General features: G+C 41.5%; 1 protein-coding gene across 4 annotated transcripts in view; it reads right to left on the bottom strand.

The window, feature by feature from the left end:
* Positions 1-26,879, bottom strand: part of LOC101681477 (caspase recruitment domain-containing protein 8) — a 39,932-nt gene that overhangs the window by 3,573 nt on the left and 9,480 nt on the right. For 3 of the 4 annotated variants that reach the window (XM_013064148.2, XM_013064147.2, XM_004767449.3), the window contains 9 exons: positions 26,442-26,498; positions 26,134-26,189; positions 24,054-24,204; positions 23,039-23,262; positions 22,706-22,968; positions 20,817-20,942; positions 20,321-20,462; positions 19,009-19,053; positions 13,481-13,883 (listed from right to left, as the gene is read on the bottom strand). In XM_013064148.2, the coding sequence (XP_012919602.1) occupies positions 13,612-13,883; positions 19,009-19,053; positions 20,321-20,462; positions 20,817-20,942; positions 22,706-22,968; positions 23,039-23,262; positions 24,054-24,204; positions 26,134-26,189; positions 26,442-26,498 (1,336 nt within the window). In that variant the 3' untranslated portion in view covers positions 13,481-13,611. Of the gene's footprint in view, positions 1-13,480; positions 13,884-19,008; positions 19,054-20,320; positions 20,463-20,816; positions 20,943-22,705; positions 22,969-23,038; positions 23,263-24,053; positions 24,205-26,133; positions 26,190-26,441; positions 26,499-26,879 lie in introns of those variants that run through there. The other variant, XM_045077095.1, reaches the window with a different exon arrangement.

The raw sequence follows: 26,879 nt of genomic DNA, 5'->3' as shown, positions 1-26,879 counted from the left end.
TGGCAGTCTGTAGCTAAGAGCTACTATCATTTGTCCCTCCCACCGCTAAGGTCACACCATCTGCTCTTTACCTGTAGTGCTTACCAGCTAATTCTCAGTTTCCCTGGAGTACAGAAAGGAGAAGGCAGGGCTGGTGGCTTGGAGATCTCCAGGCTGCTCTAGGTTCTATCTATCTGGGGAAGGAGTACCCCAAAGGGAAAAGTCCAAAGCCGAATCAGATGAGAAGTAGGGACCTCCCCTTAATAGAAGAAGCCCTGCCTCCTGTTACTTATACCCTAATGGCTTCCCTGAGCTGGGGGAGTATAATGAAAGATAGTTCCAAGAAAAGCAAGCAGAGACAAAGGGCCCCCACCCTAAGAGGAAATCACCATTTAAAGGACTTTACACGCACACACACCCCAAAAGGAGCCTTCCACCCTTTCTCCAAGTGATCAACTACCTGATAGGTAAATGAGTGCATAGACAAAAATCTAATTGGGCGATGAGAGGCTTGGAGGGTTAATCAGATTAAAACAGCCTGTCAACAAGTCCATAAAAAAACCGTAAACTCAGGAACTGCAGTGGCAATCCTCTCAGGTTCCTCGTTCTCTGGGAGTTCCACACTACGCTCGATAAACTTTACTACTGCTCCATAAATTTTGCTTGGCTGCCCATCACTCTTCATCTGGTCTATCTTTTCATTCTTCCAAGCAGAGTGACCAAGCACTGCAGGCATTAAAGGAATGGAAATCCTGCAACAGTTACTGATACTCATTTTAATCTTATTTTTTTTTAACATTTCAGTTTTGAGTGATCGCTACACTCAATGTAGGGCTCGAACTCACAACTCCAAGATCAAGAGTCGCACGTTCTACTGACTGAGCCAGCCAGATGCCCCACTAATGGCAATTTAAAATGTTTTTATAATAATAAATTTACATTAATGTTTATGTTGTTGATATTAATATTCTTGAATTGTGCATGGAATACTATAATTATGACAGGGAAACTTTATTTAAATTGAAATATATTTGGGAGCCTGGCTGGCTCCGTCTGTAGAGCTTGTGACTCTTTTTTTTTAAGATTTTATTTATTTATTTGACAGACAGAGATCACAAATAGGCAGAGAGGCAGGCAGAGAGAGAGGAAGGAAAGCAGGCTCCCTGCTGAGCAGAGAGCCCGATGTGGGGCTCAATCATGACCTGAGCCAAAGGCAGAGGCTTTAACCCACTGAACCACTCAGGCGCCCCAAGCTTGTGACTCTTGATCTCTGGGTCATGAGTTAAAGCCCCATGCTGGGTGCAGATATTAATTAATTAATTAAATCAGTCTATTTTTAAAAATTAAAATATATATAATATTTTGATATCATGGCTTGACTGACTTCGTCAAGCAGCCTGTTTTCTTATATGTAAAATGGCAATAAAAGCAATCCAAATTTCAGCATGGCTAGGATCTTGATGTCATTGTCCTAAGTAATGCTTCTCTCTCTCTCTTTTTTTGGTACATTTAGGTAATCGCTGTACCCAACATGGGGCTCAAACTCACAACCCTGAGATCAAGAGTCAGGGGCTCCATCAACTAAGCCAGCCAAGCACCCCAATGCCCATCTTTCTTTTCTCTCAAACTATGCACAGCTTCAGCAGCTTTAGTTTTGATTCCTTTTATGTGCTAGTAATGATAATACATTGATTATAACCATGTTTTCTTTGCAGATGAAAACTTTCTAACACACAAGTTATTTAAGTAGAATGCATTTATTGTAAAGTATATTTAGATCATCACCATATTTTTCTCAAGTGCCTACTTGCTTTATGACAACTTATTTTATGTTATTTATTTGTTTACTTAATTGAGAGAGAGAGAAGGAGAGAAAGAGAAAAAGGACATGAACAGGGAGAATGGCAGAGGGAAAGGGAGAGAAACAAGAAGACTCCTCGCTGAGCTCAGGGCCCAATTCAGGTCATGACTGCAGGACCCTGAGATCATGACCTGAGCAGAAGTCAGATGCTCAACCGACTGAGCCACCCAGGTTATTGCTTTATGGAAACTTTAAAGTTTATTTGAAAGTCATGTAATGGGTGCAATTCCACCTGGGGAAAGAACCTGAGAATCAGTGCAACAGGCCCCTCTTCCAGAAGACCAAGCTACAAGCAGGGACTTGTAGCTAATATCAAATTTACCAATCATAGAGAAATATAAAACTCCAGCTCTTGGGGAAAGAAGTATATCTCGTTCATGTTTTTTTTTCTATTATTCTTTAGTCCTTCAGTTTTATATTTTACTTTCCTTTTCAGCTATTTTCTTATTGTATCAGTTATTTTTTTTTCATTTATTTATTTTCAGCATAAAAGTATCATTATTTTTTCACCACACCCAGTGCTCCATGCAATCCATGCCCTCTATAATACCCACTACCTGTATCAGTTATTTTTTAAAGTTTCTTTAATTTTCATTTTTACACTTATGTTTTATATATTTTTTCCCTTTTTGCTTCCTTTCATTGTATTCAACTTCATATAAATATATATGTATATATACATATATATGTATATATACACATATATTAGGGTTTTTTTTCTTTCCTATGTTCAGATTGAGTTTTTCCAAACAAACAGACCAAAATACACCCAGGATCTAGTTTATTTTTCTTCTCTGTTCAACTTCTTCTTTGATTTTATTCTCATTTTTTTTTTTTGTTTCTTTCTTCTTCTGATTTGTGTAGTGTATATTTTTCTGGTGTCATTGTTGCTATTTTTGTATTTTCCCTCTCTTTCATCTGTTCTTCTGGACATAAGAGCAAGACAGAAGAATTCACCCCAAAAAAAGAGAACAAGTGGCAGTACTCACTGCCAGGGATTGAAGAATATGGATATAAGTACAATGTCTGAACTAGAATTCAAGACAATGATTATAAAGATACTAGCTGGGCTTGAAAAAGCATAGAAGACACTAGAGAATCTCTCTCTTTATGGAGAAATAAAAGAACTAGAATCTAATCAGGTAAAAATCAAAAAGGCTTCTACTGAGATTCAATAAAAAAGTGGGGGCATTAACTGCTAGGATAAATGAAGCAGAAGAGAGAGTCAGTGATATAGAAGACAAAATGGTAAAGAATAAAGAGACTGAGAAAAAGAGAGATAAACAACAGCTGGATCACAAGAGAGGATCTGAGAGATCAGTGAAACCAAAAAGAAAAAAAAAATCAGAATAATTGGGGTCCCAGAGGAAGAGGAAAGGGTGGCAGAAAGTTTATTTGGAAAAATTATAACTGAGAACTTCCATAATCTGTGGAAGGAGACAGGCATTCAAGTCCAAGAGACACAGAGTACACCCCTCAAAAGCAATACAAATAGATCAACAGCTCGACGTACAATAGTGAAGCTTGCAAGATTCAGAGACAAAAAGAAAATCCTAAAAGCAGCTCAGGACAAGAGGTCCATAACCTACAAGGGTAGAAAGAAGTCTGGCAGAGGACCTGTCCACAGAGATCTGGCAGGCCAGGAAGAACTAGCACGATACATTCAAGGTGCTAAATGAGAAAAATATGCAGCCAAGATACTATATCCTGCAAGGCTATCTTTCAGAATAGAAGAAAGAAAGAGCTTCCAAGACAAAAAGAAACTAAAATAATTTGTGATCACTAACCAGCCCTGCAAGAAATATTAAAGGGGGTCCTTTAAGTGAAGAGAGAGCCCAAAAGTACCAAAGACCAGAAAGGAACACAGACAATATACGGGTATAGTGATTTGGCAGGAAGTAAAATGGCACTAAATTCACATCTTTCCATAGTTACACTGAATGTAAATGAGCTAAATCCTCCAATCAAAAGACACAGGGTATCAGATTGGATTAGAAAATAACCTTCAATACACTGTCTACAAGAGACTCATTTTAGACTCAAAGGCACCACCAGATTAAAAGCGAGGGGGGTGGAGAGCCATTTATCATGCTAATGGACATCAAAACAAAGCTGGAGTAACAACTCTTATATCCAAAAAATTATATATGTTTTTTAAGATTTTATTTATTTATTTGACAGAGAGAGATCACAAGTAGGCTGACAGAGAGAGAGGAGGAAGCAGGCTCCCTGCCAAGCAGAGAGTCTGATCCACAAACCAATCCCAGGACCCTAAGATCATGACCTGAGCTGAAGGGAGAGGTTTAACCCCCAAGTCACCCAGGTGTCCTATCCAATAAATTATATTTTAAACCAAAGACTGTAATAAGAGATGAAGATGGACACTAAATCATGATTTAAGGGTTTTAAAAGATCTAACAATTGTAGATATTTATGCCCCTAACTTGGGAACAGCCAATTATATCAACCAATCAATAACAAAATTTAAGAAACACATTGATACTCTTAAAATAATAGTAGGAGACTTTAACATGCCACTCACAACAATGGACAGATCATCTAAGCAGAAGATCAACAGGAAAAAAGGGCTTTGAATGACACACTAGACCAGATGGATTTCACAGATATATTCAGAGCATTTCATCCTAAAGCAACAGAATACACATTCTCTAGTGCACAGGAAATATTCTCCAGAATAGATCACATACTGGATTACAAATCAGGTCTCAACTAGTACCAAAAGATTGGGATTATTCCCCATATATTCTCAGACCATAGTGCTTTTAAACTTGAACTCAATCACAAGAGAAAAATTGGAAGAAACACAAATACATGGGGGTTAAAGAGCATCTCACCAAAGAATGAATGGTCAACCAGGAAATTAAGGAAGAATTTTTAAAATTCATGGAAGCATATGAAAATGAAAACACAACTCTTCAAAATCTTTGGGATGCAGCACAGGCAGTCCTAACAGGGAAGCATATAGCAATACCAGCCTTTGTCAAGAAACAAGAAAAGTCTCAAACACACAACCTCACCTTACACCTAAAGGGGCTGGAGAAAGAACAGAAAATAAAGCCTAAATCCAGCAGGGGAAGAGAATTAATAAAGATTAGAGCAGAAATCAATGAAATAGACACCAAAAGAACAGTAGAACCGATCAATGAAACTAGGAACTGATTCTCTGAAAGAATTAATGAGATGAAAAAACCCTGGCCAGACTTATCAAAAAGAAAGTGGAAATGACCCAAATAAATAAAATCATACATGAAAGAGGAGAGATCACAACAAACACTGAAGAAATACAAACCAGTGTAAGAACATATGAGCAACTATATGCCAACAAATTAGGCACTCTGGAAGAAAGGGATGCCTTCCTAGAAACTTATAAACTACCAAAACTGAAGCCAGAAGAAATTTTTAAAAAACTGAACAGAAGCTGTTTCAAAAAATAGAAATGAAAGGGAAACTTCTAAACTCTTTCTATGAGGCCAACATTACCTTGATACCAAAACCAGGTAAAGACCCCACCAAAAAGGAGAATTACAAACCAAGATCCCTGGCAAACATGGGCACAAAAACGTCTCACCAAGATACTACCCAATAGGATCCAAAGTACATTAAAAGGATTCTTTACCAAGATCAAGTAAAACTTATCTCTGGGCTGCAAGGGGAGTTCTACATCCACAAATCAATCAGTGTGATACACTGCATTAATAAAAGAAGGACAAGAAGCATATTATCCTCTCAATTGATGCAGAAAAAGTATTTGGCAAAATACAGTATCCTTTCTTGATTAAAACTCTCTGCAGTGCAGGGATAGAGGGAACATACCTCAATGTGATAAAAAGCCATATACAACAAGGCCATAGAGAATACAATTCTCAATGGGGAAAAACTGAGAACTTTTCCCCTAAGGTCTGGAACATGGCAGGGATGTTCACTATCATCATTGATGTTCAACATACTATTAGAATTCCTAGGCTCAGCAATCAGAAAACAAAAAGAAATAAAATGCATCCAAATCAGCAAAGAAGAAGTCAAACTTTCACTCTTTGCAGATGGCATGATATTCTATGTGGAAAGCCCAAAAGACTCCACCAAAAAATGCTAGAACTGATTCAGGAATTCAGCAAAGTGGCAGGAAATAAAACTGATACATAGAAATCAGTTGCATTTCTATACACAAACAACAAGACAGGAGAAAGAGAAATTAAAGAGTAGATCCCATTTACAATTGCACCAAAAACTCTGAGATACCTAGGAACAAACCTAACCAAAGAGGTAAAGGATCTGTACTCTGAAAGCATTGAATACTTATGAAAGAAATTGAGGAAGACACAAAGAAATGGAAAAACATTCCATGCTCACAGATTGGTAGAAATGTCTATTCTATTCAGAGCAATCTACACATTCAAAACAATCCCTATCAAAATACCATCAACATTTTCCACAGAGCTGGAACAAATAATCTTCAAATTTGTATGGAACTAGAAAGACCCTGAATAGCCAAAGGAATATTGACAAAGAAAACCAAAGCTGGCGGCATCACAATTCTGGACTTCAAGCTCTATTACAAAGCTGTAATCATCCAGATGGGGTGGGACTGGCCCAAAAACAGACATATAGATCAATGGAACAGAATAGAGAACCCAGAAATGGACCCTCAACTCTACGGCCAACTAATCTTCAACAAACCAGGAAAGAAGGTCCAATGGAGAAAAGACAGTGTCTTCAACAAATGGTGTTGGGAAAATTGGACAGCTTCATGCAGAAGAATGAAGTTTTGAGTTTATTTTTGCACAATGCACAAAAATAAACTCAAAATGGATGAGAGACCAAAATGTGAGACAAGAATCCATGAAAATCTTAGAGAACACAGGCAGCAATCTCTGTGACCTCATCCACATGAACTTCTTGCTAGGCATATCTCCAAAGCCAAGGGAAACAAAGGCAAAAATGAATGATTGAGACTCCATCAGGATCAAAAGCTTATGCACAGCAAAGGAAACGGTCAACAAAACCAAAAGGCAACCAACAGAATAGGAGAAGATATTTGCAAATGTCTTATCAGATAAAGGTCTAGTATCCAAAGTCTATAGAGAACTTATCAAACTCGACCCCCAAACAAGTAACCCAGTCAAAAAATGGGCAGAAGACATGAACAGACATTTCTTCAAAGAAGACATAGAAATGAGCAACAGACACATGAAAAAATGCTCAACATCACTCTGCATCAGGGAAATACAAATCAAAACCACAATGAGATACCTCCTCAGACCTGTCAGAATGGCTAAAATGAATAGGTCAGGAAACAAGTGTTGGTGAGGAGGCAGAGAAAGGGGAATCCTCTTATACTCCTGGTGGGAATGCAAGCTGGTGTAGCCACTCTGAAAACAGTATGGAGGCTCCTCAAAATGTTAAAAATAGAGCTACCCTATGATTGAGCAATTGCACTACTAGGTATCTATCTAAAAGATACAAATATAGTGATCCAAAGGGGTACCACACCCCCAATATTTATAGCATCCATGTCCACAATAGCCAGACTGTAGAAGAAGCCTACATGTCCTTTGACAGATGAATGGACAAAGAAAAGGTGGTATATATATATACAATGGAATATAACTCAGCCATCAAAAAAATGAAATCTTGGGGCACCTGGCTGCTCAGTGGGTTAAGCCTCTGCTTTGGGCTCAGGTCATGATCTCCGGGTGCTAGGATTGAGCCCCGCACCGGGTTCTCTGCTCAGTGGGGAGCCTGCTTCCCCCTCCCCCTCTGGCTGCCTCTCTGCCTACTTGTGATCTCTTGCTCTCTGTGTCAAATAGATAAATAAAATCTTTTTAAAAAAATGAAATCTTGCCATTTGCAATGATGTGGCTAGAACTAGAGGTATTATGCAAAGTGAAATAAGCCAATCAGAGAAAGACAATTATCATATGATTTCACTCATATGTGGAATTTAGGAAACCAAACAGAGGATCGTGGTGGGAGGAAGGGAAAAATAAAATAAGACAAAACCAGAAAGGGAGAGAATCATAAGAGACTCTTGACTCCAGGAAACAAACTGAAGACTGCTGGAGGGGAGTTGCGGGGAGGATGGAGTAACTGGGTGTTGGACAATAATGAGGGCATGTGATGTTATGAGCACTGGGTGTTTTATAAGACTAAAGAATCACTGAACTCTACCTCTGAAACTAATAATATACTATATGTTAATTAATTGCACTTGAATTAAATTTTTAAAAAGAAAGCGTGTCGAATATAGAGTACCATCGTTAGGTTGGCCAGTGACAAGGGTGATGAAGGACGGGACTGAGAATAGAGCAACATAGAGAGTAGAGCAACATTTCCTTTTATTCCAAGAAAATATTACATGTGTTTGTTGCCTTGTGCTTCCTGTTATTATTAGGAGTAAATAAAATGAAGCCTTTATTTTTCCCAATCTGACTTTCATTGTGCATTAGTTAGACAGTATCATGTGTGTGCCACTACTGATATATTTTGATATGTTTCTACCATATATTTTCTGATTTCTATTTTGCTTTCTTATTTTAGGATTCTTTCTTAACTTTTCATGGTTTAAGTTACATTAAAAATGTTTTCTTGTTCCATTTTTTTCTCTCTCTCTTTCCAGGTTTTGAAATAATCATTTTCTCTATTTTTTTATGATGACTTGAAAATTTTAGTGCACAATTTAAAAAAAAAAAAAGTTTCATTTTTTAAAAGTAAGCTCAACACCCAGTGTGTGGCTTGAACTCATGGCCCTGATATCCAGCATCACAGGCTGTACTGACTGAGCCAGCCACCAGTCCCAATACCCAGTTTATATTATTTTATTTTATATATATTTTTAGATTATCTTTATTTTATGGGGGGGGGGCGATGAGGAGAGAGAGAGATAATCTCAAGCAGACTCTGCACCTAGCGGGCAGCTCAGTCCAGGTCTCCATCCCACAACCCTGAGATCATGACCTAAGCTGAAATCCAGAGTCAGTAGCTTAACTGACTAAGGCATTTAGGTATGACTGTCATGTTTTAAGGAGAGAGCCCTCCAGACCCTAGACCCCCACCTTCAACCCCAACAAAAAGCAGGACCCCAGGCCCATGGTGTCTCTCTTATAATGAGTATGTCTTGCTTTTACCCCCTAACTGAGCATGCCACAAGGCTGATACCTACTGTCCTTCACACCTTTGCCTTCTCTACAGCCCACGTGCCCAGATTCCTCAGGACAACTCCCTCCGCCAATCAGTAGCTGCTCACCTGCGGTAAAAAAGGACTTCAGAAAACCCTGGTTAATACAAGGTTCTGGTTCTTTGGGCAACAGCCCCAGCCCCGTGACTCTTAGGTATTCATTCTATTTTTTTATTTTTATTTTTTTGTTTTGTCAGAGGCATCACAAGTGGCTCTCAATCTTGTTGATGGAAGCTGACTCTGAGGAGACTTCACCTTGCTCAAGATTATCCATCCTGTCAGGTTACAAAATTTTCCGTTATGTATCTCTTGTTCACTCTCAACTGTTTTTATTCAGTGAACACACTGTGTTTCCTTCGTGTCTATATCACCAAGGACTGTGGAAGTTCCTGCGAGGATGTATCCAGGCAAGTATTGTATAAGTTAAATTTCAAACTTAAAAATGTGCTTCTACTTCAAATTAGGATATAAAAAAGTCACAAATTACCATTTCTCCCACTAGGACAATAATGCAGAGAGAGAAGCTCTGGAATGAGGACTCAGTAATATGAACTCCTCTGTACAAGCTCAACCTAGGTATACATAGATCTGGCCCTATTTAGGATCCTGAGAACTTTGAGAACTGAGGTACTGGGGAGACTTCGGCCCAATCCATAGATAAATATATACAATAGACCTGAATAACACTCTAAAAGCTTTGAAATTATAAAATAGAAAAAAATATTCAGGGACACCTGGCTGGCTCAGTTGGTGGACAATGTGACCTGTACCTAAAAAAATCTTTAGAAAAAAATCCACATTCTTCATTGCACATAAACAAGACCCAGTGTCTCATAACATAACATTCAAATGTCCGGGATACAAACTAAATTTACTCAAAATATGAGGACGAGCCACAAAAGTCTCCACTCGCATGGAAAATAACAATCAATAGACATCAGATAATGAGATGACTCAGATTTTGGGATTACCTGACAAAGACGTTACAGGAAATGCTCTAAAACTGTTCTAACAAGCAACCACAAACACACTTGCACAATAGAAAAATATGTGCAAAATAGAATATATGACATGGAAAATGTGGAAATAGAATAGTGATGGAAAATGGAAAGTAGAGAGGGAAAAGAGATAGAAAATAGAGCAACCAAATTCTAGAACTGAAAAATACAAAAACTAAAAATTAAAATTCAGAGAATGGACTCACTAGAAGAACACAGATGACAGATGACAGAAAAAATGAACTTGAAATCAGTAAGTTTGGGGTTCCTGGATGGTTAGGTCAGCTGGGCATCTGACTCTTGATTTCTACTCAGGTCATGATCTCAGGGTCGTGGGATCCCAAGTCAGGCTCAGCACTCAACATGGATTCTGCTTGAGATTTTCTCTCTCTCTCTCCCTCAATATCTTCCCCACTCATGCTCACTCTCTCTCTAAATAAAAAAGTGAATAAGATAAATCTTTTTTTAATCAAATAAATCTTTAAAGAATTTTTTAAAAAGGAATCAAAAATTGTTATGCAATCAGAACAATGGGAAGAGGAAACAATAGGAAAATAATGAAATCTCAGAGAACTATGAGGCAACAACAAAAATCTAACATTCATACTATCAGAATCCCAGAAGGAGAAAAGAAAAAAAAATGCAGATTGAAAAAAATATACTTAGGGACACCTAGTTAACTGAGTCAGCTAAGTTTCTAACTCTTGATTTCAGCTGAGGTCTGTGTCTCAGTATCATGAGTTGAAGCCAAGCCCCGTGTTGGGTTCCACATTGGGGAGGCGCATATTTCACACACAAAAAAATGTGTCCCTGCGTGTATGTATGTATGTGTGTGTGTGTGTGTATATATATACACACATATATGTATATATATACGTATATTTATATATATTCAATATACATATTTAAAGAAATATTCAAGTTTGGTGAAAAAATATAAGCCAACAAATTTAAGAAACTGAATGAATCTCAAAGAGCACAAATCTAAATAAATCCATACCCAGATCTACCATAATCCAATTGCTGAATACTAAACACAAAGAAAACAAATCTTGAAAACAGACAGAAAAATGATACATTACATGTAGGGAATCAATTTGAATGACTGCAGAGTCCACATGACAAACCATGGGAACAAGAAATAAATGGCTGAAGAAAAGAACTGTCTCTATAACCAGCAAAAATATCTTTCAGGAATGAAAGTAACATAAAGACATCTTCAGATGAGGGAAAGTTAAGTGAATCCATAGTCAGGAGATCTGCATTAAAAAAAAATTGTGGGCGTGCCTGGTTGGTTCAGTCTGTAGAGCCTGCAAGTCTTGACTTCAGGGTTGAAAGTTGCACCCCATTTTGGGTATAGAAATTGCTAACAAAAATAAAGAAGTTTAAAAAAAAAAGAATCACCAAAGGAAGTTCAATGAAATTAAGAATACGAGGATTACAGGAGGATCCACAAAATTGGTATATATCAGGGCACGTATCATCGATGATACTCCTTATGGGTCCTTAAAACATACTCAGCGATTGCAAGTGAAAAACAGGGACATCTGGAGGTCTCAGCTGATTAATCATCTGACTCTTGATTTCAGTTCAGGTCATGATCTCAGAGTCAAGAGATCGAGCCCTGCCTTGGACTCCATGCCCAGCACAGAGTCTGGCTGACATTCTCGCTCCTCGTCCTCTCTCTCTGCTCTCCACATCCCCATGCTCTCTCTGTATCTCTCTCTAAAATAAACAAATAAAATCTTTCTTTAAAAAAGAGGGGAAAAACATTAAAACATTTTTCTGATTAAGACCTTATTATATACAGAGATAATATTGAAAGCAACTGGGTCATAGAGTGTACCACGGTCAAAATGGTGCTAAGGTTTCTAGATTCCATTTTAATTAGCACACTATGGATATGAGGACCAACGCATTCTGGATGTATCTTTCCATCTCTAACACAACCACTAAAAAATACACAACCACATAGCCAAAGAAAACAAAATAGATAAATTAAGGTGGAATACTAAAAACTCTTTAAATAAGCCCTTAAAAAGCCAAAAAGGAAAGATGGGTATGCAAACCAAGAGAGAATAAACAGAAAACAAATACTAAAATGGCTGACTTGGGGTAACTCCTAACCTTTCAAGAATTCTGTTAAACGTAAAGAGCTGAACATACCACTTAACAGATTTTCAAAATGAGTTAAAAAAACAAAAGCCGGGGCGCCTGAGTGGCTCAGTGGGTTAAGCTTCTGCCTTCGGCTCAGGTCTTGATCTCAGGGTCCTGGGATTGAGCCCCGCACCGGGTTCTCTGCTCAGTGGGGAGCCTGCTTCCTCCTCTCTCTCTCTGCCTGCCTCTCTGCTTACTTATGATCTCTCTCTCTGTCAAATAAATAAATAAATAAATAAATAAATAAATAAATAACAAAAGCCAACTGACCCAACTCTAGGCTGTCTTCTACAAACTCACTTCAAATACAAGGAAATAACTGGGCTCAAAGTCAGAGGATAGCATTACTTATGTCACGCAAACACCGGTCCAAAGGCAGCTGGGACGCATACAAAATGGCAGGGTCCAATGGCAGAACCCCAGTGTCAGGCTCTGTCTATTTCTGTGACATACCTGCCAGGAGGGCCTCCCTCACAACCACCGGATGCTCCTCCTTTCCCCCCATGCTGCTTCTGTGGACACCATTCATCCATACTCCGCCTCTGCGATCCACCGAGCTGTTCCATGAAGTTGTGTGACCCAGAATGTGCCCGTCCCTGGTACCATCCTATATACCAGAGACCAAAGGTTTTCTGCCAACTTTGGCATTTGCTTCCACTCCTGAGCTCTATTCCCTCAAGGGACTTCATCATCCTAGTAGAAATAGCAACGGATAAAATGTTAAAGACACAGTGTATTTTTTTAAAATATCAAAATTTGTGAATGTCATGAATGCCCTCAACAGGGAGTTCTGTAAGCCTTTCTAGATTTCACTGTGAGCAGGTAACAGCTCAGATGTAATGTTCACTAGAATTGCTTCTCATGTGACTCAGGAGAGTTGGTCTCCCTGGGCCCTGTCAATCATAACCACACCTGGTCTTGCCTTCCTCTGCCCAGATTTCCAAGAAATAGGTCAATGGGTGAACTGGGAATTTTTTTTAAATTTGGCTTAAAAAAATATTTAGTATGATTATTGCTACTCTCTTGAGATTTTGTTGAGGGGAAGATATGAGGATACAGAAATAGATATCTGTGTAGTTACACATCAGTCCTCAATAAAGCCTGTGTGATGGCTGGGTGTTACTAACCACTTTTGTCTTGAACAATGAACTCAATGATCACATGCCCATTTATCCATTTTCGTTCTTTTTTTCTTTAAGATTGATTTAATTTATTTGAGAGAGAGAGTGGGAGGAGAAGCAGAGGGAAAGGATCTCAAGCAAACTCCGAGCTGAGTGCAGAGCCCAACATAAGGCTCAATCTCATGACCCCAAGTTGAAATCAAGAATCAGACGTTTAAACAACTGAGCCACCCAAGCACGCCTGTTTATCCATTTTCAGTGCAGAACATGGGATTGTCTCTTCCTGAGTATTGGCCTGAGTCACTGTTGTAAACTCTGCTGGCTAAGGTAGGACATCAGGTAAGGATCTCTTTGCTGAAGGCTTCTGAAGAATATCTCCAGGGCCTGGGGCCCTTTCTTCTCCACCATCCTCAGCAGGGTCTCATTCTTCCTCTGCCGTGTTGGAAACTGCTGCACCAGCTCCTTCTCTTCCTCGGTGAAGACCCCACTGTCCTGAAGATCATCTAGTACTCCGCTCAGGTCCCCCAGCCTGGCCTGCAAGTGCCGGTGGTTCTCCTTCATAAAGGCCTCAGCTGGACACAAGAAAGAGTTGCAGACTCAGAAAAGGACAGATCATTTAAGGTGTTCAGGACCTATGTCCAGCTTAATATCATCTATCTATTTCTCTTTATTTCTTTCTTAGGCTCCAGAGCCAATATAGATCTCAACATGGGGCTTGAACCCATGACCCTGAGTCAAGAGCTGAACTGAGATCAAGAGTCAGACACTGAACTGACTGAGCCACCCAGGCACTCCTTAAAGACATATTCTGTGTGGAGATGTTGCTCATTGTGTTTTGCATGTTGCCCAGATCTTACACACACACAGCCTATGCAGTCCTGTCCCAAGTGACCCAAGATGTGCAGTCAGTTCTCAGGGTCTATGAATTTAGGGAAACTTCAATGATCCCTCTTCTTCAATCCAATCCCCTCCTTCCTAAACTTTGAGCACCTCCTCTTCTTTACTTTCTGGTTTTCACTGGAACCCTAGAGACAGCTCTATCTTGTTCTACATTCATCTATTCATCCTTCTAACAATCTTGAAGTTCATACATTGGTACGCATGATACCAGAGGTCTAGGTACAGTAGACTAGCTCCCTACTCTCAAGAGCCTTCCGATAAACTAGTAGAAAGGGATTTATTTAGCTGGCTAAGTACAACACAGAAGGACCAGAAGCACTGGAGAGAAGGTATTTCATGCTGACTCAGGGTACTGTTTGGTGCCTGCCTGCATATAATTCCTGTGTGACCTTGGCAGATTGGCTTTTGGATTTTTTTTTTTTTTGAGAGAGGGACAGAATGAGCATGAGCTGCGGGAAAAAGGCAGAGGGAGAGAGAGAGAGAGAGAGATTTAAGCAGGATCCATGCCCAGTGCAGAGTCTGATGTGGGGCTCACAACCCTGAGATCATGACCTGAGCCAAAATCAAGAGCTGGATGCTTGGTGATGAGGAGCAAGATGGTTGAGGAGTAGGAGACTAAATATCATCAGGCCCCAGGAGTTCAGCTAGATAGTTACCAAAACACCTACAAACTCAAAAGGAGATCAAAGAGGAGAGAAGCAGCAAGTCTAGGAACAGAAAATCGACCACTTTCTAGAAGGTAGGACACGTGGAGAAGTGAATCTGAAGCGATGAGAAGAGACCAGGGGTGGGGTTGGGGGTGCTGATTCCCTGCAAGCAGTAGAGCAGCAGAGCATGAAATTGGAACTTTTAGAAGTCTGCTCCACTGAGGATCATCGCCCCAGAGGCTAAGTGGGGGGTGGAGCCCTCGAAGGGATGGTGTGATCTAGGACCCACAGAGTCACAGAAAGACCAGGGTTATCTGAATGTGACAGAGTCCCCAGTATCAGAGCAGGGAAGTTGCAACAGAGATGGAGCTGAGGAGGGACTTTCAGCTTGGGGTTACCTTAAACCATGATCCACAGCACAGTTGGACCACTGCTCTTCAAGCAGGGACCCCATAAGTGGCAGATCTGGGGACACCCCTCCTTCTTCCTCTGGGAGGAGTAGCATGGGGCATGGCAGGAATCTGCTGGTTTTGGAAACTCCAAACGGGGCCAGGCGCCCAAGATAGAAATGCTCGGTCACAAGACAGGTGAGCTCAGAGTGCAGCCAGAGGCCAGGGAGACGGGAGTGATTGACTGCTTTTCTCCGAGGGTGCACTGAGCGGGACCTGAGCTCTCGGCTCCTCTGGCGGGAGACTGGGAGGCTGCCATTTTCATTCCCGTCCTCCAAAGCAGTATAGAAAGCATTCAGGGAACAAAACTCCAAGCGTGAACCTTAGCAGATTGCTTAGCCTGGCCACTGCCACAGGCGGTGCAATGCCACCTCTGGCAAAGACATTTGAGAATCATGGCAACAGGCCCCTCCCTTAGAAGATCAGCAAGAACATCCAGTCAAAACCAAATTCACCGATGACTGAGAACTGAGAAACGACACACGGAGATCACTGAGCTAGGGGAAAGCAACACATAGAATTCATTACTTTTTTTCCCATGATTCTTTAGTCTTTCAAGGTTAAATTTTTTAAATTACATTTTTTTAATTTTTCCCCTTTCCTATTTTAATGCTTTTTAACTATTTTATCTTATCAATACCTTTTCAAAAATCTTTTTAAATTTTCATTGTTATAGTCATGTTCTATCCCTTCATTGTATTTAGCCTTATTTTTAGTATACATATAGGTTTTTCTTTCTTTAAAATTTTGGGATACAGTTTCTTCTAATAGATCAAAATAAAACCTACATATAGTAAATGGCTTTTTTTTTATAGCAGCAAAGTCCACAATAGCCAAATTATGGAAAGAACCCAGATGTCCATCAACGAATGAATGGATAAAGAAGATGTGGTTAATACACACAATGGAATACTATGCAGTCATCAAAAAAGCCCCAAATCTTGCCATTCGCAACGATGTGGATAGAACTAGAGGGTATTGTGTTAAGCGAAATAAGTCAGTCAGAGAAAGACAATTATCATATGATCTCTCTGATATGAGGAATTTGAGAGGCAAGGGAGGGTTATGGGGGCCAGAGAGCGGAAAAAATTAAACAAGATGGGACTGGGAGGAAGACAAACCATAAGAGACTCTTAATCTCAGGAAACAAACTGAGGGTTTCTGGGAGGTCGGGGGAGGGATAGAGTGGCTGGGTTATGGCTATTGGGGAGGGTATGTGCTATGATGAATGTTGCAAATTGTGTAAGACTGATGATTCACAGACCTGTACCCAAAAGCAAATAACATACTACATGTTAATTTGAAAAAAAATCGTATGCTTAACCTCACTTAGTTGCCCAGGTGCCCAAAAACATGATTGCTTTCTATGTACAACTCATGCATCTAGAACTTTTGTTCTAAACACAGTAGCTCAGATCATCAATGCCATATGCCGCCATAAACAAATAGCTTAATTTAATGATGTAATTTCTGTGAAGTCTTGGTGTTTCTATTGAAAAGTCATTGGAGGGACATCTGGATGGCTCAGTCATTGGGTGTCTGCCTTCAGTTCAGGTCATGATCCCAGCCTCCTGGGATCGGGCCTGGCATTGGGCTCCCTGCTCAGCAGGAAGCCTGCTTCTCCCTCTCCCACTCCCCCTGCTTGTGTTCCTTCTCTCTCTGTCTCTCTCTCTCTCTCTCTCTCTGTGTCAAATAAATAAAATCTTTAAAAAAAAAAATTCAAGTTATTGGAGGTGCTCATTCCATGACTCCTCAATTTGAATGAATAAAGTTCCTCTCACAGAAAGATGCTCAACTTAACCTATTCTTGCTGCCTCAACTGTTCTCACCCCACCCATTTCTTTAGCAGTTTCTATTAAATCTTCTTCAACGGACATAAACTTCACTTTTGTCCTCTCTCCATGGTGTACACGGAAACTTTTCAACTCCCTCAAGTTTAGATCTGAACTACCCATCTTATCCTCTCATAATTCCTCTCATAATTGTATCACAACTGTATTTTGATAAGCACTGGGAAATCAACTTCACTGTTTTCACCTGCTGTAATAGAAACCCCATGAGTGTGGGGGGTGGTGTCTGTCTCAGGCTACGTTCCATACAGGACCGCTACCACTGCTGTGTTCACTCTGATGCTCCTCCATGCTTTTCTGTGGAAGCCAGCCAAAGTGCATTGACAGGACTAGACAGAAGCGGTGAGTATAATGTACACCTTTATGTACCCAGAAATTTGCCATGCAACAGGCATTCCATAAGCTGCATTTGTCTCCATGATCATTTTTATCACCATAATTCCATAGGAGAAAAATGCAACCATAGCCCTTGGCTCAGAAAGGAGGGGATGACTAGACTTTCAAGCAAAGTCTTCACAGAAGAGTTAGTATAAGAGGAGGATTTTGAGGAGTAGGATTCTGGTATTAAATACAAGATGCCACCAGGCCAAAGGGCAAAGAGGGGGAGAGAGATGTCAGGCTTCACAGTGCATGCTGGCCAGAATGAAGATCTGACTCAAGACGTGGGCTGGCAGCCGCTTCTGAAGGGTGTTCTAGAGAGAGCACACGAGGGTGGGTTTCATCCTTCTGACACCAGGTAGCTCTCGCTCTAGAGCTTGTAGAAGAGGAAGGGTAGAGACGTGTTCTTGGTGCTACACACTCACCACCTACATAAACCCTTTCGATTTCCTTTGTGAAATCATCTTTACGTCATTCTTAACTGTATCTGTGGTTGGGTTTGAACCCAACTGCAACTCCAGGCGTGGGGTCTAATTTTCTGTAGCTCATCTGCCTCTCTGGGCCCCCTGACCATAACACCAGCTGGCCAGGAAGTGGGTTTGTGCCATTTGAAGCCAGTGTGACACCTGAGGAGTAAGAGGAATCAGGGGATGTTCCCTTTCTCCTCCTGGATGATCTGTTTTGTTACAGGAGGCCTGTCACTTTTACTGTGTGGAGACTAATAATCAAAGCCAACAGCACAGAAGGCAGAATGCAGTCCTCTGAATCTTGACTGTTGTTTTATTTTTCTTTTATTTTCAAAAGGCTTTATTTCTTTATTTATTTTTAGTAATCTCTACTCCAAGTCATGGCTTGAACTCACAACTACACAATATTAGGAGTCACATGTTCTTCTGACTGAACCAGCCAGGTACCCCTTGGCTCCTTACTTTGAATAATTTCTTTCTCTGCTACCTATCAATTCCAGTAACCTGAACCAATTCCCAGCTAATCCCTGTTCTCAACTTTCACAACAGCCTCCTAACCGACTCCCACTTCCTGTCCATTCCACACCCACAGTCATCCACACTGTTCAGAACAGTGAGTGCATTGCTACCCACCTTTCCTGAGTCCCCCTTTGCCTTCAGCCTAAGGACCAAAAGAGTTCAGCCATCACCCTTCTGCTTCCAACTTCTGTTTCTTGCCTGCTCTGGTCTCATGTGTCCTCCGTCCCTCTAAAGTTTCATCTCCAGCCATATCAAACTACTTTCACTGAGACTTCCTCAGATGCAAGATATTTTCCCCAATAAGACGTGGTTGCATGCTCAGAGTCTGCTTATTAAACCCTCCCATGAATTCGCTCAGGTGGCTCAGACTCCTTCTTTGTGTCCGACCACACTCAGTCTCTGTAACTGAAGAGAAGGTAGGATCCCTCACTGAGCCACCTCACACCCCTCAAAACCTCCTGATGTTTGGTGTGGACACTGCACTCACCTGAGAGGGGAGAAGGCGGTGATGCAGCATAAAACTGGAGCTCCACTAGGAAAGAAGGAAAAGTTGGAAAATGAACCATTTACCTTATTTAGTTTTTCTTTTTCTTTTTTTTAGGTATTGTTGTTTCTTGTAATCTCTACACCCAACATGGTGCTCAGACTCCCAACTCTGAGATCAAGAGGCACAGGCTCTTCTGACTGAGCCAGCCAGATGCCCCTCTGGTCTTTGATGCAATGCTTTAAAATAGTTTGATTCCATTTCCTGGGTTAAGGATCCCATTGGAACATTGATATACCTAATGGAACCCAATTAAGTAGAAGGTCACTCACTGCCCACCCAGGAAATAAATCAGAGGAAGTAACAGTTTTTCGAATATTCTATTTCTATTTCTAAGCCAATATGTGAGGAAATGTGAAAGCTTTGATAACATTATCACACTGTGCTACATAAATCATCCTCCAGGCAAATGTATTTTAGACACGAAATACCATCATGAAGCGAGTAGGTTTTGACAATAAGTGATGATGTTCTTTATTTTTTTTAATATTTTATTTATTTATTTGACAGAGAGAGAGATCACAAGTAGGCAGAGAGGCAAGCAGAGAGAGAGGAGGAAGCCGGAGGAGAGAGGAGAAAGCAGGCTCTCTACTCAGCAGAGAGCCTGATGTGGGGCTCGATCCCAGGACCCTGAGATCGTGACCTGAGCCGAAGGCAGAGGCTTAACCCACTGAGCCACCCAGGCACCCCAGTGATGATGTTCTTTAAACCCTATAATACTGGGATTGTGATGGTGCAAAATTTATACGTTGAACACACATATAAGTTGGTGGGAGATTTGCCGATTGGAGCCACCATTTGGGAAAGTCACTAGAGTCTGTTTACCATGAAGCTTTCCACATGGTCTTTCAAAAGCCCTGCTGTTCTTTGAAGTTCTGATCAATTCTGCATCCTTCCTTCAGCAGCTGATTATCTCTATATATGAAAACAACTATAAAATTGCCCAGGACATAGAATTAAATTGACTTTCTGTTCCTTCTGATTCTTATAATTAGCATTTCCTGTTCACTGCCTCCTACGTATGAGAGCATTCAGTTGTTGATAGCAACAACCATCCCTATCCCAGGCAAACTTGACGAGTGTCTACACTTTTGTTTCAACTCAACATGGACTCTAGGCTGGCAGTAGATTTATTTTCTTCTCTGGGATGGGACCATAAAAAGACCTCTCCTCTGACACACTTCACTACAACACAGAAAAGAGGTGCATAATTTGTTTTTTTCCCCCCAAATTTAAACTCCATATTTTTACCTACCTGGCTTCACCAAAGTGCGCCAGACCAAAGTCTTGTGTCTTTTGTCCGTAACTTCAAGTATGATTGGTTCCTCCATCTTCCCAGCAAAGACTTTAGAGAACACCTGGATTTCCCCAGGACTCCTGTAGGATAATTTCAACTCCTAGAAGAAGCACAGCACTTGAATTAAACTATCATGGCATTGAGGGCAGGAGTAGAAAGGCTTGTTTGCCTGCAGTGAACTGGTCACTGAAATATTAGCCATTTCCTATACAGTCTTGTGGCTGGTTGAGGGGAGACCAAAGGAGAATGGTCAACAATCTTTTAAATTTACAATTTTAGAAATTAGTATTATTCCATGGAAAGAAAGGTAGCCAAGCTCCTATCAGGATATGGTTCAGAGAATAATCACGTGAGCTACTAACCCTCCCCTGGTCTTCCTTTTAAAAAAAAAAAAAAAAAGACAAAATATTTTGAAACCCGAGTGAAATTTGAGTTACATTCAAATTCTACTGACCTCAGGCATTATTTCCAGGTGAGCTGAACCAGACACAATATAACGGGAACCAAAATTCAGGGGTTCCACGGGGGGTGAGGTCTGTAGACGCACACCGTGAAACTTAGTTTCTTCTTCATCTATTGCCTGAGGAAGAAGCAGCAGAAGCAAATCAGGGAGCAAAGCTAAAAGTAAACATATGCTTCTAGAATGAGGGATTTTATTTTTTTTAAGATTGACGAATACCCAACTTTTGTAGCAACATGGACCGGACTGGAAGAGATTATGCTGAGTGAAATCAGTCAAGCAGAGAAAGTCAATTATCATATGGTTTCACTTATCTGTGGAGCATAACAAATAGCATGGAGGACATGGGGAGTTAGAGAGGAGAAAGGAGTTGGGGGAAATTGGAAGGGGAGGTGAACCATGAGAGACTATGGACTCTGAAAAACAATCTGAGGGTTTTGAAGGGGGGTGGTGGGAGGTTGGGGGAACCAGGTGGTGGGTATTAGAGAGGGCACGGATTGCATGGAGCACTGGGTGTGGTGCAAAAATAATGAATACTGCTATGCTGAAAATAAAAAATAAATTTAAAAAAAGATTTTGTTTTTAAGTAATCTCTGTACACAATGTGGGGAATAAACTCACAACTCTGAGATCCACAGCTGCATGTTCCTCCAACTGCCCCAGCTTGGTGCACGAGAGACATGTATTAATAAAATTTTCCTGCTGGTTATCTCAGAGCTAGGGATTTCTTTCATTTTTGTTTGTTTGCTTGTTTTTTCCTTGGCGGGGCAGAATGGGCAGAGGAAGATGGAGACAGTGTCTTCAGCAGGCTCCAAACTCAGCACAGAGCCCAACTCTGGGCTCCATCTCAAGACCCTGAGATCATGACCTGAGCCACACTTAACCAACTGAGCTACCAATCACTCCCCCCACAAAGGGTTTCTTTTTATTACAAATCTCTGTAGAGTTTGATTTTTCTTTGTATAATGTGGCAGGGATCGCCTAAGTGTTCCTCAAATCCGGGGACAAAGAGGTTTCCTCCTTGTGCCTCGACAGAGGACCATTGCTGTCTGCAGCTGCATCTATGAGGGACGAGGGTAGAGACGACTTCCCTCCATCGTGAGGCTCCTGCTCCATGAGGTGACAGCCACCTGCCCACCAGCAAGCAGTACAGCAGTGACGTCACCCCAGAGAGACCCAGAAGCAGAACAGAAGAGACCTCAGAGCTCTCTGAGGATCCACCCACGATACAGAATAGAACTCAAATAACAAAATAATAATAACATTCGACAAGTCTCAGCTATAACTCAATACACACTTTCTGGAATTAACAAGCAAGAATTGCTGTTAAAAACAACTACAGAAGATGCTCTTATCAGTCCAGTTAGTAAATACTCTTGGTGGGTAGCGATCAGGTCGGGGCAGGAAGGGGAAAGAAGCTGGTGATGTCCACTTCTCCATCTGGGTGCTGCACACATGGTGTGTTCACTGCAAAAATTAGGGAGCGATCCATTTATCTGCGTATTTGATTCATGTTAAAAGAAATCCATAGATCCATTTAAAGGAAGGGTGTCCAATGCTGAAACATGAGTTTCATGTGAGCATAAACGATGCTCAGTCAGTTAAGCGTCTATCTTCAGCTCAGGTCATGATCCCAAGGTCCTGGATGGAGTCCTCCATCCACCTCCTTGCTCACCAGGGAGCTGGCTTCTCCTTCTGCCTGACACTCTCCCTTCTTGTGCTCTCTCTATCTCTCTCAGTCTCTCTTTCTCTCTCACTTTCTCTCTCCTGCAAATAAACAAAATCTTAAAAGAGAAAGAAAGAAAATAAAAGGAACAGAAGCACAAGGTCCAAGGTTGTAAGCGGATGGGTAATTCTCACTTCTCCAAATCTGCCAACCTTACCTTCGTTAGCAAGGAGTCACTGGGGATAAGGTACAGGTGAAATTTAGTATCTTCAGGGTAGAAGTGATAATAGAGCAGTGCCGTGGAAGTGATGGGGACTGAAACACGAGCCCCACTAGCCAATCTCAGCAGGATTCCCATCAGAGAGAAGCTGGGGTTTTCCAGGACAGCATAGAAACACTCCACTCGGGCTGGTGGCTCTAGGACCATACCTTCATCCTTAAAATGGGCAACGTGGAACCAAGACATATCGACCTCATTTGCTGTAGGACAATGAAAAAGGGCATCAGACAAGTTCCCCACCAGCCCCACAGCCCCCTCTCCCCTCTTTACCTGGCAGGGAGATGATGTGAGGGAGGTGGATTTCAGCGATGACCCCCTCGGGCTCCACGGAGATATCAAACAGTGGGCCTGCCACCATCCACTGTTTCTCGTGCTGTAACTTCATGTGTAGACTCCAAGAATCCAATGCTATCCTCACGGTCACTGCTGCTGTTACCAAGAATCCGAGGCGTGTCGTTGGCCACAGATAGAAGCCAGCCATGGGGAAGTGGACGCTGAAAGGAGCCAGAGTGATAGTCATGCTGGGAGAAGACCAGGACTTTGATTTTTCTTTTTTAGATTTTATTTATGCATTTCAGAGAGAGTGAGTGAGAGAGCATGAGCTGGGGGAGCAGCAGAGGGAGAGGGAGAAGCTGAGCAGGGAACCTGAACTGGAGCTCGACCCAGGACCTCTGGATCATGACCTTAGCCAAAGACGGACCGTAATCGACTGAGCCACCCAGGCTCCCTGGGTCTCTAATTAAAAAACGAAGGTGCAGAGGGATGTGATGTTGTGGTGGAGCAAAGTCCAAGACCCCTCTGTGGCTTTCACCACATTAGAACACTCTGGCGAGTTAAAGACGCTCTGAGGGCCCCACTTTCTCTATATTCTACATGTGGTGAAATTAAAACACCAGCTCAGGGGCACCTGGGTGGCTCAGTGGGTTAAGCTGCTGCCTTCGGCTCAGGTCATGATCTCGGGGTCCCGGGATCGAGTCCCACATCGGGCTCTCTACTCAGCAGGGAGCCTGCTTCCTCCTCTCTCTCTCTCTCTGCCTGCCTCTCTGCCTACTTGTGATCTCTCTCTGTCAAATAAATAAAATCTTTAAAAAAAATAAAATAAAAATAAATAAAGAAATAAAACACCAACTCAGTGCATAGGATCAGAGAATCCTGACAAAATTTCCAATGTTGAAGGGGTGAATCGCATACCTTATCATGTAGGTGTGTACATGTAAGTATCACACAGCACATACTTCCTTTATGGGAGAATTGTATTGAAACAACCAACTTCTTCAATTCTTACCTGTATCTGTTTGCACTCTCATCAATCAACTCAATATCCACATTTCCTTCAGGTCCCAGAAACTGATAACTATGACAAGCTGGTCCAACCCCAGAAAAGAGTTTAGGAGCCTCAAGGGGCACTAGTGTCTTCTCTTCCAAGCAAGTCTCTTCTGAAAAATACACATTGTACATGTCAGATTGGATTTGTTGGAAAAGGCCTAAAGGCGTTCTGGATTTTGAATTACACATGTGCTGTTGGGAATCCAGATATCAGAGAGAAGAGTATGGAGGGAGAACAAGGGTCTTTGGTCTTGGAATCCAGACAAAGAAAGGCACAAGAATGTTCTTGGTCACTACTGAAAATGAACCCCCAAATTTAAGAAGGAAGTGAGGCTGGATGGCTTTGTTGGGGAGCAGTATTCACCTAGGGCAGGAACCATGGCAACTAAATTTCTACATGGTCCCAAGCAGCAGTTAACACCTGATGCTGGTGGGGGAACACAAGTCTGTAAAAGGAGCAAGTATGAAAGCTTAAGAAGGAAAGTCACAACTCTTCACCCTAGTGTTCACCGCCATCCAACCCAAGGCACTGCAGACCATCCTCTGGTTCCCCCAGCATTTCCACCACCCAACTGGGAGAGTCTTCCCAGCAGCACTTAGAGACCCTTATGCACGCGCTCCTGGATACCATTCTTTCTGCTCAGACTCTGGGTGAGGATGATTTGCATAGAACAAATATCTGTACCCTGGATGATAGAAGTCTCTGAAATACTGTGCTCGGAGAAAACTGATTTATCAAGAATTAAAAATGATGGAATCTCATTTGGCAGAGAGTAGGGATTTGGGATAGGAAAAAGGAAAAGTCTCAGACGGTTACCTAACCACTCTGAGACTTTTTTCTCCCATGTCAGATAGACTAATGCTACCCGCACCTTATAGAACTGCTCTGAATCTTGGTACTAGCTGTGTGGCACCTCCAGAAAATAGCACACGGTGTCAGCCGTTCATGTGAACACAGATGAGCTTCCCCCAACCTCGTGGCAGGTAAGCACAGGAGCTGAGCTGAGCACCAGGACACAGCCAACACCAGTGCCCTGCTCTCCAGAATCTCAGGTGGCTTTCAAACTACTTCACACCAAGTGGGACAGTTTCCAACCATGAGCACTTAGAAGTGGAGTGTGTAATGACAGGATCTAGGAGAGTTGAGTCGGGTAAATTTTTCCAACCCAGTGAACATCGGCTGGGATAGTGCTGAATTTGAAGATGGAGCATGTAAGAAAGTCCTAATGCTGAAATGAGGTCATAAGAAAGAACTCTTAATCCAATAGGACTGGTGTCCTTGTGTCCTTATATGACAAGGAAGAGATACTAGATCTCTCTCTCTCTCTCTGGATACACAGAGGAAAGGCCATGTGGGGACCCAGGGAGAAGGTGACCACCTACAAGCCAGGAGAAGAGCCTTCATCAGAGACCAAATCTCCCAGCACCTTGATCTGAGACTTCTGGCCTCTAGAATGATGACAAAATTAACTTCTTTTATTTCAGTCCCTTCATCTGGGGTATCTTGTTATGGCAGCCCTAGGACACTCATAGAGTAGGAATGTCTCCCAGCCCAAAGCCTGTCAAAGTACAAATGTCACAAAGGATCAAGATCATTAAGCACACATTGCTTATGTTTTGAAGTCTTAGCATGGATTAGGGTAAAAGAAAACAAGCCCCTTTTAATTAACCCAAACACAATCCTACGCTGTCACACCTCACCTGGAAGATTTCTCTCCTCTAAGTTTGCTTTATTTGTCTTGACACAGAGTCTAGACGATGCATTCACAGAGTTCCTTAGATAACAAAAAGGGAATATGTAAAATGTCCCTAATAGAGTGTTTAGAATATGGAATCTATTCCAGACATTTTATCCACGATGGCAAGTACTTCGTATTCCCATTTAAGTTGTAGGGAGGATGGTGTTAGAGCTAAGGAAAAAATGCTTTTGATTGTTACTACCCCCAAAGACTTCAAACTGTCTTCTCCCCATAAAAACACAGGACATTTCCATCAGCCCACTATACACCCCTGGCTTCATCTCTATATTAGACAATTACCTGATTCTTGTGTCTGTGAAGATTCCTGGTCTGCTGATTTGCTACTCCCTGGGACCCTTGCATTTCAAAAATAAAGAAAATATTAGAAATCAGTTCAGAAGGGAGACTGACTGGCTCAGTCATTGGAACATGTGGCTCTTGATCTTGGGGTCATGGGTTTGAGCCCCATTTTGGGTGTGGAAATTACTTAAAAATAAAATCTCAAAAAACTAATCAGTTCACCAAAGTAAATAAATAAATAAGTAAAGGGGATGTGATTACAAGCTAGAGGCCACTAGCCAGGAAGGGCCATTTAAACATTCAATTACCTTCTTCTCAATGAGGTTACCACCAGAGCACGGGTTTCATGAAAACCACCACTCCACCTAAACCAAAAGGGGAAAGGAAAGGATTCACATCAACATCATCATCATTGGACACATAGATTCAGGCAAGTCTATCACCACTGGTCATCTGATCTATAAATGTGATGGAATCGACAAAAGAACTATCGAAAAATTTGAGAAGGAGGCTGCTGAAATGGGAAAGGGCTCCTTCAAGTATGCCTGGTTCTGAAAACTGAAAGCTGAACTTGAATGTGGTATCACCATTGATATCTCCCTGTGGAAATTCAAGACCAGTAAGTATTATGTGACCACCGCTGATGCTCCAGGACACAGAGACTTTATCAAAAACGTGACTACAGGCACATCTCAGGCTGACTGTGCTGTCTTGATTGTTGCTGGTGGTGTTGGTGAATTTGAAGC

The sequence above is a fragment of the Mustela putorius genome, unplaced genomic scaffold (assembly GCF_011764305.1).
Source record: "Mustela putorius furo isolate JIRA1106 unplaced genomic scaffold, ASM1176430v1.1 tig00000196_pilon_pilon_pilon, whole genome shotgun sequence".
NCBI lineage: Eukaryota > Metazoa > Chordata > Mammalia > Carnivora > Mustelidae > Mustela > Mustela putorius.
This window is presented reverse-complemented; position numbering and strand designations above follow the sequence as displayed.